Below are 19083 nucleotides of genomic sequence, written 5' to 3'. Positions count from 1 at the left end.
CATTTGAATTTAATAATGAACTGCATCAAGCATCAAGAGAAAGGTAAGTATCTTCAGATTCAACATACCTATTAACCTGTGCACTACAGGTAGTGTTTCATACTTGCCTACTGAAAATTATATGAACTTGGGCAATATTTAAAAAAATGCTTTATCCGGTTTTTTGGTTTCCAAAAAAAGGGAAGTATTTGCTTTTTCAAATAAAAACATTAATATCAAAATGTCATTTGAGAAATTAACCATAACCCTTCACAGAAAGTGAATTTTATATCAAATTGACCTGATTTGGAGGAAGACCTATGTAATTTAAGCTAAGCAATTAATTTTAAATAATTTTTACAACTACTAATTCAAATAAGGAGTATGTATTTTCAGTGCAAACTACGACTACCAGCAGTAATAACAACTTATTAAGATCACCTCTATCATCTATTACCTATGAATACATGGGTCTGAGATGAGAAAGTGGAACACTTCCTCCATGCCGTATCTGTATCACATGTTAAGGATAGGAACATAAGCTAATGCCTTCCATTCTACTGTGAGAAAATAGTAACAGTCACACAAATAAATCACTGAAATACAAAGTGATAAATGCTGCCACAAGTATTTGAAATATAGTATATCTTTAATTAATATCTGAAGTACAGCAAGAGAGACTCAAAGAAATACTATAATTAAGTACTGGTAACATAAAACAATCAGAGAGTTCAATGGTATGCCTGAAGTGCTATTATCAGGGTCTTGGCAAAACTCATTCCCATCCTTCTGTTGCAAATTGCTCTAAGTTCAACACCACTGTAGCGACATAGAAGGCACAGACATCTCTCTCTCAAAAAGTCCCCCACCCAAGATTCTTCACTCCAAATTGAAGAGTGATTTCCTCAAAATAAGCAGGCTTATCAATACACTAGAAGGGGAAGGCAATACTGCATGGTGTTAAAAGCAAAAGGTGTCTTTTCAACAAATGCTGCTGGCACAATTGGACATCCACATGCAAAAATATTAATGCAAGCACAAACCTAACATCCTTCATAAAAATTAACTCAAAATGTATCACAGACCTAAATGTAAAACATAAAACCATAAAACTCTTTAGAAGATAAGAAAATCTACATGACCTTGGGTATAGTGATGCTTTCTTAAATACAACACCAAAGGCATGATCCATGAAAGAAACAACTGATAAGTTGTCTTTTGCAGAGCAGAAGTTTTTAACATTAATGAAGTACAATGTCAAGAGAATAAGAAGACATACCACAGAATGAGAGAAAATATATGCAAAAGACACATCTGATAAAGAACTGTTGTCCAAAATATATACAGGACTCTTAAAACTCAACAATAAGAAAACAACCTTATTTTTAAAAAATGGGCCAAAGACCTTAACAGCACTTTACCAAATAAGTATGTGGACAACAAGTAAGCATATGAAAAGCTGTTTAAAATGTTATCTGAAAAAAACAAATTTAAGCAACCATGAGATACCACTACACATACATATTAGAACAGCCAAACTCTGGAACACCAGCAACACTAAATGTTGCGGAGTATGTGGAGGAACAGGAACTCTTACTCATTGCTGGTGGGAACACAAAATGGTACAGCCACTTTGAAAAACAGTTTGTTGGTTTCTTATAAACTAGACACAGGCTTACCATATGAGCCAGGAATTGTACTCCTTGGTATTTATCCAAAGGAGGTGAAAAGTTGTATCTACACAAAAAAACACACATGGATATTTACAGCAGTTTTATTCATAACTGCCAAAACTTAGAAGCAACCAAGATGTCCTTCAGTAGGTGAATGAACAAACTGTAGTATACCCAGACAATGGAATATTACGCAGCACTAAAAAGAAATAAGCTATCAAGCCACAGAAAAACCTAGAGAAAACTTAAATGCATATTTAAGTTTTATTTAGTTTTAGCAAATGAAAAATGTCAATCTGAAAAGGCTATCTACTGCATAATTCTAACTATACAACATTCCAGGAAAGACAGTAAAAAGATTAGTGGTTGCCAGGGCTTGGGGAATGGGTGAGGAATGAATAGATGGAGCACAGAAGAATTTTAGGGCAGTGAAAACACTCTATGTTACTATAAAGATGGATACAGGTCATTATACAATTATCCAAACCTGCAAAAGGTATAACACCAAGAATGAGCCTTAAAGTAAACTATGCACTTTGAGTGACTATGATGTGTGAAAGTAGGTTCATCAATTGTAATGAATGCTCCACTCTGGTGAATGATTATTAATGGAGGAGGCTGTGCATGTGTAGGATCAGAGGTATATGGGAAATCTCTGTAACTTCCTCTCAATTTTGCTGTGAACCTAAAACTGCTTTTAAAAAAAATAAGTCATATGTGGACACATCTGGGTTCATATTTTAACTCTGCCACTTACTAGATATCTGACCTTAAGTAAATCAATTAACCTCTCTGATCCTCAATTTTCTCATTTGAAAAATAGGGGAACAATAGTATCTGATTCTTAGGATTGGTGAAGGAAAGCCTACAAGTACAATTATTATAAATGCATGCCTGGCACCCACTTATAGTAACTATTACTCTATCATTATTATCATTATTATTCTTATTTACTGTATAGAATTAACTCTTCTGAGTTAATTACAGATACATTCAAAATCTATCCATTTTACACCTTTTATTGGCAAAGTCTTCAATAATACTAGGTGCTAGCAAGGTAAATAAAGTGATTTTTAAAAGACAATTTGGGCAAAAATTTAATATAACTAAAATGCTATGATTTTAAGTAACTAAAAGATAACCTTGTTAATTCAAGTAAAATTCTAATTAGTGGAATACATAGGATAAACTTTATTTTCCCATTTAATAAGTTTCCTTTGGTGTTATACACAAAACGTCCTCTCTTCTAAGATTACATAAATACTGAAAAATCTATCAGAAAGAGTCCGTATGCGTGTATCTAAAGAGACAACATTTAAGAGACCCACTCATAATAATAACACCTCAAGACCCAGTGCTAATATCATCCTCAATGGGGAAAAAATGAGAGCTTTTCAAGAACAAGGTCAGGAACAAGACAGGGAGGTCCACTCTCGCCACTGTTATTCAACACAGTATTAGAAGTCTTAGCCTCAGCAGTCAGACAACACAAAGAAATAAAAGGCATCCAAATCGGCCAGCAGGAGGTTAAACTTTCACTCTTTGCATATGACACGACACTCTATACGGAAAACCCAAGATTCCACCAAAAAACTGCCAGAACTGATCCATGAATTCAGCAAAGTCGCAGAATATAAAATCAGTGCACAGAAATTGGTTGCATTCCTATACACCAATAATGAAGCAACAGAAAGAGAAATCAAGGGATCAATTCCTTGCACCAAAAACCATAAAATACGGATAAATCTAACCAAAGAGGCGAAAAATCTATACACTGAAAACTACAGAAAGCTTATGAAAGAAATTGAAGAAGACACAAAAAAATGGAAAAACATTCCATGCTCATGGATAGGAAGAACAAGTATTGTTAAAATGTCAATACTACGCAAAGCAATCTACAAATTCAATGTAATACCTATCAAAATAACACCAGCATTCTTTAAGGAGCTAGAACAAACAATCCTAAAATTTGTATGGAACCAGAAAGACCCCGGATAGCCAAAGCAATATTTAAAAAGAAAACCAAAGCAGGAGGCATCACAATCCGGGACTTCAAGATGTATTACAAAGCTGTTATCATCAAGACAGTATGGTACTGGCACAAGAACAGACACTCAGATCAATGGAACAGAATAGAGAACCCAGAAATGGACCCACAGACCTATGGCCAGCTAATCTTTGACAAAGCGGGAAAGAATATCCAGTGAAATAAAGACAGTCTCTTCAGCAAGTTGTGCTGGGAAAACTGGACAGTGACATGCAGAGAAATGAACCTGGACCACTTTCTTACACTATACACAAAAAACTAAACTCAAAATGGATGAAAGACCTCAATGTAAGACAGGAAGCCATCAAAATCCTCGAGGAGAAAGCAGGCAAAAACCTCTTTGATATTGGCCGCAGCAGCTTCTTACTCAACATGTCTCCAGAGGCAAGGGAAACAAAAGCAAAAATGAACTACTGGGACCTCATCAAAATAAAAAGCTTCTGCACAGCAAAGGAAACAATCAGCAAAACTAAAAGGCAACCAACAGAATGGGAGAAGATATTTGCAAACGACATATCAGATAAAGTTAGTAACCAAAATATATAAAGAACTTACCAAACTCAACACCCCCAAAATAAATAATCCAGTGAAGAGATGGGCAAAAGACATGAATAGACACTTCTCCATAGACAACATCCAGATGGATAACTGACACATGAAAAAATGCTCAACATCACTCATCATCAGGGGAATACAAATCAAAACCACAATGAGATTCCACCTTACACCTGTCAGAATGGCTAACGTTAACAACTCAGGCAACAACAGATGTTGACGAGGATGTGGAGAAAGAGGATCTCTTTTGCACTGCTGGTGGGAATGCAAACTGATGCAGCCACTCTGGAAAACAGTATGGAGGTTCCTCAAAAAGTTCAAAATAGAACTACCCTATGACCCAGCAATAGGTATTTACCCAAGGGATACAGGTATGCTGTTTCAAAGGGGCACATGAACCCCAGTGTTTATAGCAGCACTATCAACAATAGCCAGAGTATGGAAAGAGCCCAAATGTCCATCAATGGATGAATGGATAAAGAAGATGCGGTGTGTGTGTGTGTGTGTGTGTGTGTGTATGTGTGTGTATACATACATACATACACACACACACACACACACACATATGTATACATATGGTGGAGTATTAGTCAGCAATAAAAATGAATGAAATCTTGCCATTTGCACCTACATGGATAGAACTAGAAGGTATTAAGCTAAGCGAATTAGAGAAAGACAAATATCATATGACTTCACTCATGTGAGTACTTTAAGATACAAAACAGATGAACCTAAGGAAAGGGAAGCAAAAATAATATAAAAACAGGGAGGACAACAAAACATAAAAGGCTCTTAAATATGGAGAACAAACAGAGGGTTACTGGAGGGGGTGGGAGGGGGGATGGGCTAAATGGGTAAGGGGCATTAAGGAATCTACTCCTGAAATCATTGTTGCACTATATGCTAACTAATTTGGATGTATATTAAAAAAATAAATTAAAAATACCCCAAGAAATAAATTAAATAAAAACAGGAAAAAAATAATAACGCCTACCCACCCCCCCAAATCTAGTAATAAATTTAATAAATGTAGAGGATCTGCATGAAGATAACTATGAAACCTCACAGATAGACATAAAAGACTTGATGGGAATGACATGATATATTCCTGGATTTGGCAGTTTTAACAATGAAAGATTTCAATTATCTCTAATTTAATACATTATTTTTTTTAATGTTTATTTATTTTTGAGAGAGAGACAGACTGGGAGCAGGGGAGGGGGAGGGAGGGAAGGGAGACAGAATCTGAAACAAGCTCCAGGTTCTGAGCTGTCAGCACAGAGCCTGATGCAGGGCTCAAACTCATGAATTGTGAGATTGTGACCTGAGCCGAAGATGGACACTTAACTGACTGAGCCACCCAGGCACACTTAATACGTTATTTTTAAATGATCTAAATGAAAACATTAACATTGGTTTTGAGGGAGTTTTGGGACGGTATGGCAGCAGAGGAAAAGGGAAGGCACGACTCAAAAATTCAAATGAAAGGTTAAAAAAAAAAAAAAAAGAGAGAGAGAGAGAGAGAGAATGGTGCAGATATATTTTAAAATACCAAGTAATGAGACTTCTCCCAATATATTTTGTAAAGTACTACAAAATGAAAATTAAAGGGGCGCCTGGGTGGCTCAGTTGGTTAAGCGTCCGACTTCAGGTCAGGTCATGATCTCACGGTTCGTGAGTTCAAGCCCCGCGTCAGGCTCTGTGCTGACAGCTCAGAGCCTGGAGCCTGTTTCAGATTCTGTGTCTCCCTCTCTCTCTCTGACCCTCCCCCGTTCATCCTCTGTCTCTCTCAGTCTCAAAAATAAATAAACATTAAAAAAAAAAATGAAAAAAAAATAAAATTAAAATAATCTATGATGTAAGGGGCAGAGATGAAAAAAAGAATGTTTGTATATGATCATGGTAGCATTTCAAATCAATGGGAAACGATAGATTATTCCATAAATGTTGAAGCATTTGAAAATAAAGCTAAATAAAGTTAAAGTTAAAACACTCATACAAAATTATGATACATATGATCACAATTTAAAAGGTGAAAGTAATAGAAGACACAATAGCTAAAAATTTACAAATGTGAACATAACAGTGCATTAGCTTTTCAATCTCAAGTCTTACGTTTTTATATGCCTTGCACTCTGTTTCTTATCCTTTCCTAAAGAAAGCCTGAAATCTCAAGTATTTTTAGATGGTATGCATATGTTTGCTACTATGCTTATGTGCATGCTTTACTCTAGTAGATCACCATATTACGGTGGGTAACTTTCTTTTAATTTTTTTAGTTTTCCTTCTTTCCATTATCAATGTTCATATTCTTACTTGCTACTGCCAATCAGATGTGTTAAGAACAGAAATAGGAATAAAAATAAATCAGTTAATAGAATATGTCAGTTTATAAATCATACCTGCCAAACTGTAATAGCAGAAGGGTCTTAAACATGGTACTGATTATTTTAAAAATAAAAGAAATATCAATACAAAACAAAAAAAAAAAAGAAGAAATATCAACAGAGGTCACTGTTCTCTAATAAAAGGAGCGACAGACAACTTAGACTCCTAAAACCTTGGGATTTTCCTAACAGAAGACACTTGATCTGATTCTCAGTCTTTACTGGTAAAATAGTAAATATTTATTCCAAAAGGTATTGTTAAATTAGTTAAGATTGTGGATTTTACGGTGCTTCGTACTTTTAAAAAATTAGATCAACAAAATGAAAGAAAGGTAAAAGGGGAGGGGAGGAAAGGGGAAAAGAGAAAAGCAAGGACTAAAATCTGGTGCCATTTAGCATAGGTCCAAGTTCAGTTTCCCAAGACTATCACTATATTTCAAAAGAGTAATTGATACTCAAAATGATAAATACCATGGTGGCATTATCTTGGCTACTTGCACTTCTCTGGTCCACAACTATTTTCCAGTTGGTTCTCTAGACTTATGGTGATTCTATGAGCTACTTGATAGCTGTTCAGTAAGTTAGTTTTTGGCTCAAATCAATCAGATCAAGTTTTTGTTATTTCAACTAAGAACTCACACAAAGGTCAGGACCAAAAACAAAGTTACACCTCAGATATGTTAGCCACAGGTCCTGCACAAATAACACTGAAAATGAAAAATGTGGCTGTAAGCCTCTTATGTAGAGCAAAAGAAGAAATATTAGGAATTACCTACCTAGGTGGTTGTGAAGTGAAGTACACATCAGAATCATCCAGGGAATTGCTTCAAAACATACACCCCCATGGTTCACAGAAGATGAAATACAATACCCCTTAAACATGGCTCAACCTCACTCATAATGAGAGAAATGATATTTACAATGACACCAAGATACTACTATTTTTTTTAAATAAATAAACATTAAAAAATAAAATTATTTTGAGAGAGAGAGTGAGCTCGAGTGGGGGAGCAGCAGAGATAATCCCAAGCAGGCCTGTGCTCTCAGCACAGAGCCTGATACAGGGTTTGAACTCACAAACTATGAGATCATGACCTGATCCAAAACCACAAGTCGGACACTTAACCAACTGAGCCACCCAGGCGCTCCCAAGATACTACTTCTTCCCTGTCAACAACCCAGAGCTTGATAACATCTTTTGATGAAGCTATGGGGAAATAGGCACTCTCTTAGATATCCGGGAACACAAAATGGTACAGACCGTATGGAGAGGAATTTGCCAATAAATGGCAATATTACATGTGTCTACTCCCTGACTCAGCAATTTCATTCTAGGATTCTATCCTAAAGACACATGAGCAAAAACAAGAAATGACATTCGCATAAATCTTTATTGTAGCACTATTTGTAATAGCAAAAGAATGGAATCCTGATGTCCATCAACAGGAGACTAGTTGAATTAGCTTTGGTAGGTCTATTCAACAGAGTACATACTATGCAACAACAGAAAGGTATATATCCTGCTATGGAGCAAGCTCCAAGATAATACTGTAAAATGAAGAAAAGTGCCTAAGAAGTGGGGATTGGGAGGAGAGATATGAACACATATACTATACATATCTGCTTAAATTTTCAAAAAGAAGCAGGGCGCCTGGGTGGCGCAGTCGGCTGAGCGTTGGGCTTCAGCTCAGGTCACGATCTCACGGTTTATGAGTTCGAGCCCCACATCGGGCTCTGTGCTGACAGCTCAGAGCCTGGAACCTTTCAGATTCTGTGTCTCCCTCTCTCTCTGCTCGTGCTCTCTCTCTTTCTCTCTCTCTCAAAAATAAACATTAAAAAAAATTAAAAAAACAAAAAGAAGCAATGGAAAAGCAAACTAAAACTAATAAAAATGTTTATGTACATTTTTAGGTAAGGAGAGAAGGGGGAGGAGTGGCATGGAGTAACCAGACCTCTCCAAATATACCTTGATTTAACAGTTTTAACTCCAGAACTATATAAATGTTTTACATGCAATAAACAAAAATAAAAATAACTGAAAGCAATAAGCCCAACTGATTATCAACTTGGTGATTAACCAAATGGGAAACTATTTTAAGTTACTTTGAAACATGGTATTCTGACTATACACCCTAAGGAGGGAAACTCACAAAGAAATCATAAACTGGGTCTATTGTTTTTAGTAATTTTAATGTTGCCAATCTGTATGTGTGCATTAGGATGAAACAGACATAATTATGTTAATGTCATCTGGAATTAAGATTTTTGGGTTAAGAGAAAGAGAGATAGAAATATAAAGTCAAACAAAGTAAAAATATCATTTTTCTCCTTTTAGTGGAAAATGGTATGTAGAGACTACAGCCATTTTGAATTTGAAATATCAGCATGAACTCAGGATTTGGTTTTTGCTTTCTAAGACATAAACATTTCCTAGCCCTGGTCACTGAAAACCCTAGGAACAACTGACCTCATGCATAAGTACCATAGGAATTACAGTATCTTCTTACAGTATCTTCTCAATCCCACCTCTCCTGAGGCAAATACTGGTTCTGATATTCTAAGCACAGAGCTGCATACACACATCTCTCCTTTTTTATATCCATATGGTTGTATACTATGCACACTACTCCACATCTTTCACTTATTATTTTAGAACTTGGTTCCTTTGGGTACATGTATTTATTTCATTTCATTGTCTAACTAGAATTCCACTGCCAATCTTGCTATTATAAACTCTCTTCCCTCCCTCTCCCTCTCCCCAATATACATTTTACCTCCAGGAATTTTTTATCTTGCAGTTATTTATATTGTTGATATATAATGAATGAATTCACCTGCTAACCAAGACTCTCTAATCTTCTGCAAATGCTGTTCCCTCTCCCTCTAATGCTCTTTGCTTCCAATCTAATTTGAGATGAATTTTGACTCCTCCTGCAAGAGTTAAAGTGTTATGCTCTGAGTCCTTCTCTTACCCTATTCTCCTGTGTCTGCAGGCCATCTCCGATCCCAAGCAGAGTAAAGACACGTTCCTCTAAGTTCTCACTGCATCTAGTGAATAATCACTCTGTATGATAATTGTCCATATAAAACAAACCTGTCTTAATACTACACAGTAAATTCCTGGAGAACTAGGGCCTTATGTTTTCTTACATGTAATTCCAATTAAATTCTGGCCAATGACTGGATGGCTAAATAAATGAAAAACAGCCTTCAGCATCCTTTCTACTCTAGTAACCATTTAAGAACCATTTCAATGATATTTTTTCTAATACCCAAATTTTCCCACTACCAAAGAGGATATATCTTCCCTGCATCCAGCACAGGGTCAATAAATATTTACTGAATAAATAAAATACTTTAGAAGGTCTCTACCTTTAAGGCCTATTGCAACAAACATACCACAGTATGAAACTAAAAGAAAAGACACTTATGGAATAAGTTTGCTGAATTGCGTATTAAAAAGGAAGGTTCAGCAGGGAATTGCTATTTTAAGTTATTATGAAAATAACTTACCAGTTACCTGTAACTGTGACCTCCCACTGTGGTTATTACTAGTATCAGAACGTGGTGAAGCAGTGGCCATGTCCCAATATTCAGCTTAAACCTATTAAAAAGTGTATTCAGGTGTTAGACAAGGGAGTGTAACTTTCAATATGATTAAAACAGTTTAAATCAATTAGGAAACTATACCTAATACAATATTTTCAACTCATCAAATGACATATTCACAGTTGTCTTCCATTTAAAATGAAAACTTAGTACTATAAGCATTAAAGAAGAATATGGCCAATAAACCAAATTTAGGTCAATTTGGACAAAATAAATGATGATACTAAGAATCCAGGGTTATTCTATAAAAAAAATAAACATACAAATAGTTTTTATTATATAAGATATACTTCATTTATTTACTTGCTTACTTATCTGAACCACCTAAGTAAATTGGCACTTCACCTTTTAATACTTCAATGTGTATTTCCTAATACAAAGCTCTTAAATAACAAAAGAACAACGACCAAATTCAGGGATTTAACCAGTACATTACTATTCTCTATTATACAGTCCATATTCTATAATTTCGACTGTCACAAACAAGGCATTATCATATTTTTTCACTATAGGACCTAGTTCAGATTTATATATTGCATTTGTTATCCTGTCTCCAGTAAATCTTACATTTCTTTATATAGTTAATTTTTTCCATGTTCTACTTCATTCCTTCACCTCAGTTTTTACTTTTTAAGTAAAATACAAAGCTGAGCTACTTCACCTTTTTTCTACATGGCAAATATTTTAAGACTAAATTTCTATCCACCTTTAACCCACTAAAGGAAGGATAAAATGGAACATTCTAGTCAAGATGAAGAGAAATTAATGAACATAATGTTTACCTTGTTTTTCCCTGTTTGTAGTCTTTTTTATGCTCCATTTAGATCATTCCCCCAAATTCAGGAATCTAATACTCTCAAAATCATCATACTGTCTCTTCACTTATTTATAGTTGCATATATTATGTGTCTGTATATATGTGTGTATGTGTATAAAAAGATAAACAGTTGGGGCACCTGGGTGGCTCAGTCAGTTCGGCGTCTGACTTCAACTCAGGTCATGATCTTGCAGTCTGTGAGTTCAAGCCCCATGTTGCGCTCTGCGCTGACAGCTCAGAGCCTGGAGCCTGCTTCAGATTCTGTCTCTATCTCTGTCTGCCCCTCCCCTACTCTCACTGTGTGTGTCTCTCTCTCAAAAATAAAAACATTAAAAAAAATTTAAAAAAAAAGATAAACAGTTGCTTACTATTTGATTAATTAACTTTGGTTAACATTTATTCACAGATTCTGCAACCTCATCTAGGCCAATGCTGTTATTCTGCAGGTGAGAAAAGCAACTCAAGGATTACATCACCTGCAGGTACGTCAGGTGTCATATTCATAGAAGAAAATCAATGGGAATAGAAACTTTCAATAATCCATGGACAATGAAGAAAATCAATGGTGAAGGTTTGAAACTGAAGGCTTTTAATTTTAAGTAGCTGGTATAATAAATATTTTGAAAGGTCCTCCTGCTTCAGTGTAAAAGATGCTGGATAAATTAAAACCAGTATAGTTTTCAAACACTGTTATATTTTCAAGAATATAATAGCAAAAAAACAAACAAAACAAAAACCATAAAAACAACAACAAAAAAACCTTTTAACTAAGCTGAAATATAACAGCGAGTAGTAAGCAAAAAATACATTTTTTTTAACTAGAATATTGCCCTGGATGTGCATGCTGATAGCAGCACTGGGATCAAGAGATAAAGCACTCAGTCTGTTGCAAGGTAAGGGAGCAGAGACTCCCACAAGAAGCAAGGACCCAAGTCTGCTATAACCTCTAACACAGCAGAAACATATATATATGCTCGCAGGAATGGACCCCAATTTAAGCCACTGTGATTACCCAAGATAAAGAGCAACCAGTTATGAGCTTACGGTTTAAAAAAAAAAATCAAACTTATAAGAAAACAAGTCACCATGAGTAGAAACAAAAAGTAATACTCTCTGAGCCTACATGGACTTTACATATTATGATGGTTAATAGTATAGATTAAGTATAAATTTTAAAAATTTAGTTTTAACAATAAAAGATAAAACACGGTCAAGCAAAAAGACTTGGAAAAATAGCATTGCATATTTGAAAAAGAAACCTGACAGAATTTGCTTAAACTCTTTCTTTTAGAATGGTTTCAGATTTATACAAGTTGAGAAGATAATGGAGCTCTCATATACCCCACACCCAGCTTCCATGTGGGGTATATAAAAACTCACATCAGTATGCCACATTCGTCATAACTAATCAGACAATCTCAATATATTATTATTAAATTCTATAGTTTATTCAGACCAGATAGAACTTAAGAATCAGTAAATTTGAATATAAATCTGCAAAAGTCATTAACAAGTAAGTACTGAAATAAACAGATGGAAAATATCAAAGAAAGGCTAAAAGACATGAAAGTAATTTGACATATATTTCTATTCATATTCCAGAAAATGAAGGAGAGAAAGTGACTTAATTTTCTAGAAACAATGAAAGACATTTATCCACAATTCTAAGAAATACAGCATGCATATATGTACGTATATGTATGTGTATATGCATATGCATATGTATATGTATACGTATACATATATGTATATGTAAAAAAGGTGGGATAAAAATAAAGACATTCACATGTGGCCACACAGTAGTGAAACTGCAGGACACCAACAAAGGACCATGTTAAATAAAAGCAGCCAGAGAGAAGACATTACGAAGGAAGAGAATAATGTGACAGAATTCTTAACAACAATGAAAGCATAGAAGGTACAACAAGCATATCTACAAAGAACTGAGACAAAAATTATTCAACCACTAAAACTCTCTTTGGAGAATATGGAAGACATTAAGACATTGCCAGAAAAACCAAAAGAGAGTTTATCAACAGTAGACCTTTACCTTAAGAAAATCTAAAGAACATGTTTCATATACGAATAAAATTACCACAGAAGGATGCTCTAAGAGGCAAGGGAAAGATGGGCAAAGAAATTGGTAACCATACAAGTAAATCTAAATAAATATTGTCTGAGTAAAATAACAACAACATTTTATTATAGGAGCTAATTATGTAAATCCCTTGCAGAGGGATTATAATCTGGTTTAATTTTAGACTGTACTGCACTCGCAGCAGAATTTCAAGGGTAATCATAAAATAAAAATGACAGTATAATTTCCAAGCTAGTAGAGTAGAAAAGAATTTAAAAAACCCAAGAATTCAACTAATCCATAAAAAGTCTAGACAGATTTTTAAAAGCATAAATAACCAGAACTATCAGAAAGCACAAAGAGAATCCAAATACAGAAATAATCACAACAAATATATATGGATAATTTCAAAAAAGACACTTACCAAGTAAAGATACTGACAGAATTTTTAAAAATATGGAAAATAACATATGAGACAAATATAAACAAAAAGAAAGGTGGGATTAGTTATAAAAGCAGACAAACAGCATTATTAAGGAGAACAAAGAAAATGACAAGAGGTTCAATTCAGTAAATAGACATAAAATTTTTAATTTGCATGTTTAAAAGAAAATGCTCCCCAACATAGCAGCCTCAGCAAAAAAGAAGGGGAAGACCATTTCCCCAAGAGACTTTCTGGCTGAGGATGATAGCACTGGTGGGGGAAGCATCCCTGTCTCCAAACCAGTAAGTGGGACTGATCTGGAAGATGTATCAACCACTTGATACAGTAATGATAACAGCATGTATAAGGCACCTCCAACTAATCACTGCATCCTGACCACTGCTCTACAGGCTGCCTGGCAACCCATTATTGACCAGAGCCATCTTCCCAAATTGCTACTCTATACCACTTTTCTAGGAAACACAACTGGTTATGTGACAGAAGTCTCCATTAAGGAATTCTTTAGAGGATTAACTATCAGTGCAGTGCATTTACCATGTGAACCCAGCAACTCAAAGAGATTGAAAGGTTTTGACTATGTGGAGTTTGAGAACTTGCCTTCTTTGCTCAATGCCCTCAATGAAGAGTTTCTGGTTAACAAAATTCCAATGGATACTCCTGATCAAGCTCAAGTTAAAGACAAGGATGTTTTTCTTCTGGCTGAGGACGAAATCAGGATTCTCAGAAAACATCCAAACACACAGCTTGGATGACTACCTAGAAGAGGTGATGACGGCTGTGAAGACAAATATGATCGTAATGGAGGCCAGGATTGCTAAAATGACCAACACAGCAGAGACTATGATTGAAGCTATGGCTCCAGGATAAACGGCAGCAGAAGTGAATGTGGTAGTGGCTACTAAGGGATGATGACTACAGAGGGAGTGGGACCACCATGAAGACCAATATGATAGACATGATGGTCAGTGAGGAGCTCCAAAGACAATTATTCTGGGGATGATTAGAGACATGATGACAGAGGTCTCTCCCAAAGAACCAAACTGAATCTAAAGCTGCAGAGTATTCCTAAGGAAGAGGACTCCTTGGCTGGCACCTCCCAGTTTAGTGGAGCAGCTTCTATGTTTGGAGCAGCAAAGCTTATTGACCCAGCTATAACAGAATAATAAGAAGTAAAAAAGCAGCTACAGAAGGAACAGGAGACAATGCAGCATCAGTTAGATGAACCCAAACTAGAATGACAGCCCTAGGAGAGACACTCAAACTGGCAAGGCAAAGAAACTCCAGAACAAGAATGGTCAAGGACAGGAAGTGAGTCATCTCAAACTGGGACTTCAGCTGCATCTGTCAGAAGTCAGAGCAGGATGCATGAAGGAGAGAAAGTGAGATGTCTGGAAAATAAAATAGTAAGGCAGAAGACTGCCACTCTCCAACTTCTAATCCACCCAAACCTGATTAGCTGCTGAAGGTAATGCTGTCCCCTCCATTAAAAGAGGAAGCTTGGTGAAGTGCTAATCCTTGTGCTGATTTCAGAGCTCAAACAGAGCGGCAATCTCCTACAAGGCATGGGGGGAAAGTAGCTCCAGCTCTATCATCTCAGGAAGGATGAACCTGGGAAGATGAAAATAAACTAGATGGGGTGAGTGTCCAAAAAGGCAGAAGTGGGAACTCCAGCATGGCCCAAGATAGGAAGGGAACAAAGACAAATGGAAGGAGTCTGAAAGGAAACATGCTAAAAGGATCAAAATTCCAGCTCTGCACCTGAGCCAAAGACCTGAGGAATCCAGCCTGTAAGTGCAGTACTGAAAATATGCCGCTCTCTCTGATGAATAAGATTAAAATGAGAGGAAAGGATTATTCAGAATAGACCTCTACTTCCTGTGCTTTTTCCTACTCTTACTGCCCTGAAACATTCCTAAGCAAATCAAACATTTATCCAGACAAAATAAAATTCACCATCTCTTGGCAAGGGAAAAAAAAGCCTCAAAGGATTTTTAGAACTACAATATGAAACTGACATATTGGCATTGTCATGGGTGATTTCAACACACTCCAATTTTTCATAGGTCAAAAATAAAAATAAAAACAAAATGAATAAGCAGAACTTAAACAGAATCATATACCAAACAATTAGAAAATAAACATTCTTGGGGCACCTGGGTGGCTCAGTTAGGCGTCCAACTCGATTTTGGCTCAGGTCATGACCTCAAGGTGGCAAGATCAAGCCCCACCCAGGTTTCATATTGGGCGCAGAGCCTGCTTAAGGTTCTCTCTCCCTCTCTCTCCCCCTCCGTGCTCACTCTTGAAAAAGAAAGAAAGAAAGAAAGAAAGAAAGAAAGAAAGAAAGAAAGAAAGAAAGAAGAAACATTTCTCAAGCATATATGAGGCATACAGAAAACTAATACATATACTGGAAGATAATGAAAATCTCACTGAATTTCAAAGAATATATATCAATCATATTGTTCCCAGGCTTTGATCATATACAATTAAGTTAAAAAATCAATAATGGAAGAAAAATTTTAAAAAACACAAATAGAGAAAAAAAACACTTCTAAATATTTCATAGGTTAGAAGAAGTCATGCTGAAAAATTAAAAAAAAAACCAACAAGAACTGGAAGATAACAAACATACTATATAAAAATTTGTGGGATACAAGAAAAGTCAACTTAGAGGCAAATCTATAGCCTTAAAAACTTATACTAGGGAAAGAAAAATGGTTGAAAATTAATAATAGGTCAATCTGTTAAGTTAGAAAGAAATTAACAGCAAAAAACCCCAAAAAAGTATGGAATAATAAAGAACAGAAACTGATGAAATAGAAAAAAGGTGACAGAAAGAATCAACAGAGTCAGAGTTCTTAGAAAACACTAAAACAGGGCACCTGGGTGGCTCAGTCAGTTGAGTATCTGACCCCGCCTCAGGTCATAATCTTGCAGTTCGTGATTTCCAGCCCTGTGTCTGGCTCTGTGCTGACAGCTCAGAGCCTGGAGCCTGCCTCAGATTCTGTGTCTCCGTCTTTCTCTGCCCCTCCCCTGTTTGTGCTCTGTCTCTCTTTGTCTCTCTCAAAAATAAATAAACATTAAAAAAATTATTTTAATAAAAGAACACTAAAACAAACAAACGCCTGCCAAGACTGATAGAAGGTAAATAAAACAAGATAAACAAGATAAAATAAATGAAATGAAATGGGAGCCCCAAAATAGACCAAGGTATGTAAGGACATCCTCATGTAACAGACATAACAATGCAGATCTGTGGAAAAGAGGGACTACTAAATAATACTGAAATTACCTATATGGAAAAATTAAATTGGATCCTCACTTTACATCATATACAAAATCAATTCAAGATGGACTAGTGATGTACATACGAAAGGAAAACTTTAAAATTTTTAGAAGAAATTAGAGCAGAAAACTGTTTTGTGCCCTCCCAGAACAGAAGGATTTCTTAAACTTACTAACCAAAAAAGCAAAGTGTAAATATTTTTACTATGTAGAAACCAAGAACTTCTGTTTATCATAAAATATTATAAACAAACTTAAAGACAATCTATAAATTGTAAGATATTTATAAAACATAAAGCTGATTAAAGATTAGTATTTAAACTATATGAGAACTTCTATAAAAAATAAGATAAAACAACACAAGTAGTCAAATGGGCAAAAAGCCTGAACAGGAATTTTATAGAATAAGGAAACTTGTAAGGTCAATTTGTACATGAAAAGATGCAGAATCTTATTATTCATCAGAGAAACTCAAGACCACACGAAATGTTATTTTTAAACTCACTAGAATGATAAAAACTAGAAATGCTGACAGTACCAAATAATGGCAAAAAAAAAAAAAAAAGTAAAGCAATGGTGGCTCTTATACACTGCTGCTAGGTGTTTCATTTTTTTTTCAAATGTTTGTTTATTTTTGAGAGAGAGAAAGAGCGTGAGCATGACAGGGGTAGAGAGAGAAGGAGACACAGAATCCAAAGCAGGCTCCAGGCTCTGAGCTGTCAGCACAGAGCCTGATGTGGGGCTCGAACTTACCAGCCATGCGATCATGACCTGAGCAGAAGTAAAGGCTTAACCAACTGAGCCACTCAAGTACCCCACTGTGACTAGGTGTTTAAATTGGTAAAATCCTGCTGGTAGGTGTTAAAATTGGTACAATCACTGGAAAACAATTTGGCGTTATCATATAAAGTTGAACATTTGCATATCCTTCAATGAACAATTCTAGATATGTAATACGAAAATTTTTTACCTGTGTGCCAAGTGTAAACATACTTCAAAATAACAACAAAAAAACCTGATACTCAAATGTCCACTGGTAGAAAAATGGTTAAGTTAATTAGGCTAACTCAAATAATGGAACATTATACAGCAATGAGAATGAATGAACTACAGTTGCAGGCAACAACATTGAATGGGTCTTAGAAACGTAACAGTGAATGAAAAAAAAAATACAAATGCAGTTCTGAGCCTCACTCAGTCCCACCTTTAAGATTTAACACTCTCCACTGAGGTCATCTTCCTCTTACTCAGTCCCACGTCTAAGATTTAACATTCTAAACTGAGGTCATCAAGAAATACTTCCAACTCTTAAACACAAAGAAAAAAGAAATGAATTCTTTTGGCAGCTATCATGACTTCATCTTTTGCTATGCAATTCCTTTGAAAATGCCACACTTCCATGATTGAAAAAGAAATCCAAAAACATGGTGGCATTGTGGATTCTGAGTCTCAAATGCTTATACAATCAACAAACTGAATGAAGCCCATTAAAGAACTGCTAAGGTCCAAAGGCAATCAAATGACAAACTGTCACTCTTCCAAGGAGTACACTATGAATCTAATGGAAACATTTCTGCACAAACTAAAGAAACTAATATGTGAGAATACTTCTGCTGTATTTCTGTCCTCTGGATAAGGCACTTCATTTTGTATATGGTGAGGCAATAAGCACAGCCCAAAAGTAAGTCTCCATGATTATTTAATTATAAATATGAATGTGCACACTGAAATTTTTCTATGTATTCTTTTATGATACTTGAATATTTTCTCTGGAACGTATAAAGATTTGTAAATTAGGTTTTCCTCTATACTAAAATGCCTTTTGTACAAGGTTTACAAAGGCTATAAAAAGAACATTTATTATACTCAAAACAAAAAAAAATACATTTGTGGTAATGCAACTAAGGAAAAGAAGAGATAAAAAAATTGGAATAAAAAAAAATTCAGAACAGCAGTTACTTCAGGGATCGGAGAAAGACAGGACCATGCAGTTACAGACGTGCTCACAGGTAGCTCTTTAACTGTGTAGGTACTGACCTACTTCTTAAGTGGTTGGTTCCCAAATGTTTGTTTTTATTATTAACTTCCATATATTACATATAATCCGGCATGTTAAAATTACAGAACTTCTAAAAATTTAAAGAATGCATGGAAGGCAAGAAAGTAGGTAAAGTGTAGATCACTAACCCATCAAGTATGATGTCTATAG

The 19083-nt window shown here is 35.4% G+C and overlaps 1 protein-coding gene and 1 pseudogene across 8 annotated transcripts in view; one reads left to right on the top strand and one right to left on the bottom strand.

Moving 5' to 3' along the window:
- The window catches only part of WWP1 (WW domain containing E3 ubiquitin protein ligase 1), a 129713-nt gene that overhangs the window by 86870 nt on the left and 23760 nt on the right, over positions 1–19083 (bottom strand). For 4 of the 8 annotated variants that reach the window (XM_047074097.1, XM_047074101.1, XM_047074099.1 and 1 more), the window contains one exon: positions 10155–10245. In XM_047074097.1, coding sequence (XP_046930053.1) covers positions 10155–10224 — 70 coding nt within the window. In that variant the 5' untranslated portion in view covers positions 10225–10245. Of the gene's footprint in view, positions 1–7417; positions 7534–10154; positions 10246–14186; positions 14268–18078; positions 18182–19083 lie in introns of those variants that run through there. The other 4 variants (XM_047074100.1, XM_047074102.1, XM_047074096.1 and 1 more) reach the window with 4 other exon arrangements.
- Positions 13757–15364, top strand: LOC124507930 (eukaryotic translation initiation factor 4B-like; annotated as a pseudogene).

Source organism: Lynx rufus, unplaced genomic scaffold (assembly GCF_022079265.1).
Source record: "Lynx rufus isolate CCGP_SWC_20201006 ecotype Redwood Valley unplaced genomic scaffold, mLynRuf1.p SCAF_12, whole genome shotgun sequence".
NCBI lineage: Eukaryota > Metazoa > Chordata > Mammalia > Carnivora > Felidae > Lynx > Lynx rufus.
The sequence above is the reverse complement of the archived record's forward strand: the minus strand, read 5'-3'. Positions and strand labels throughout refer to the sequence as shown.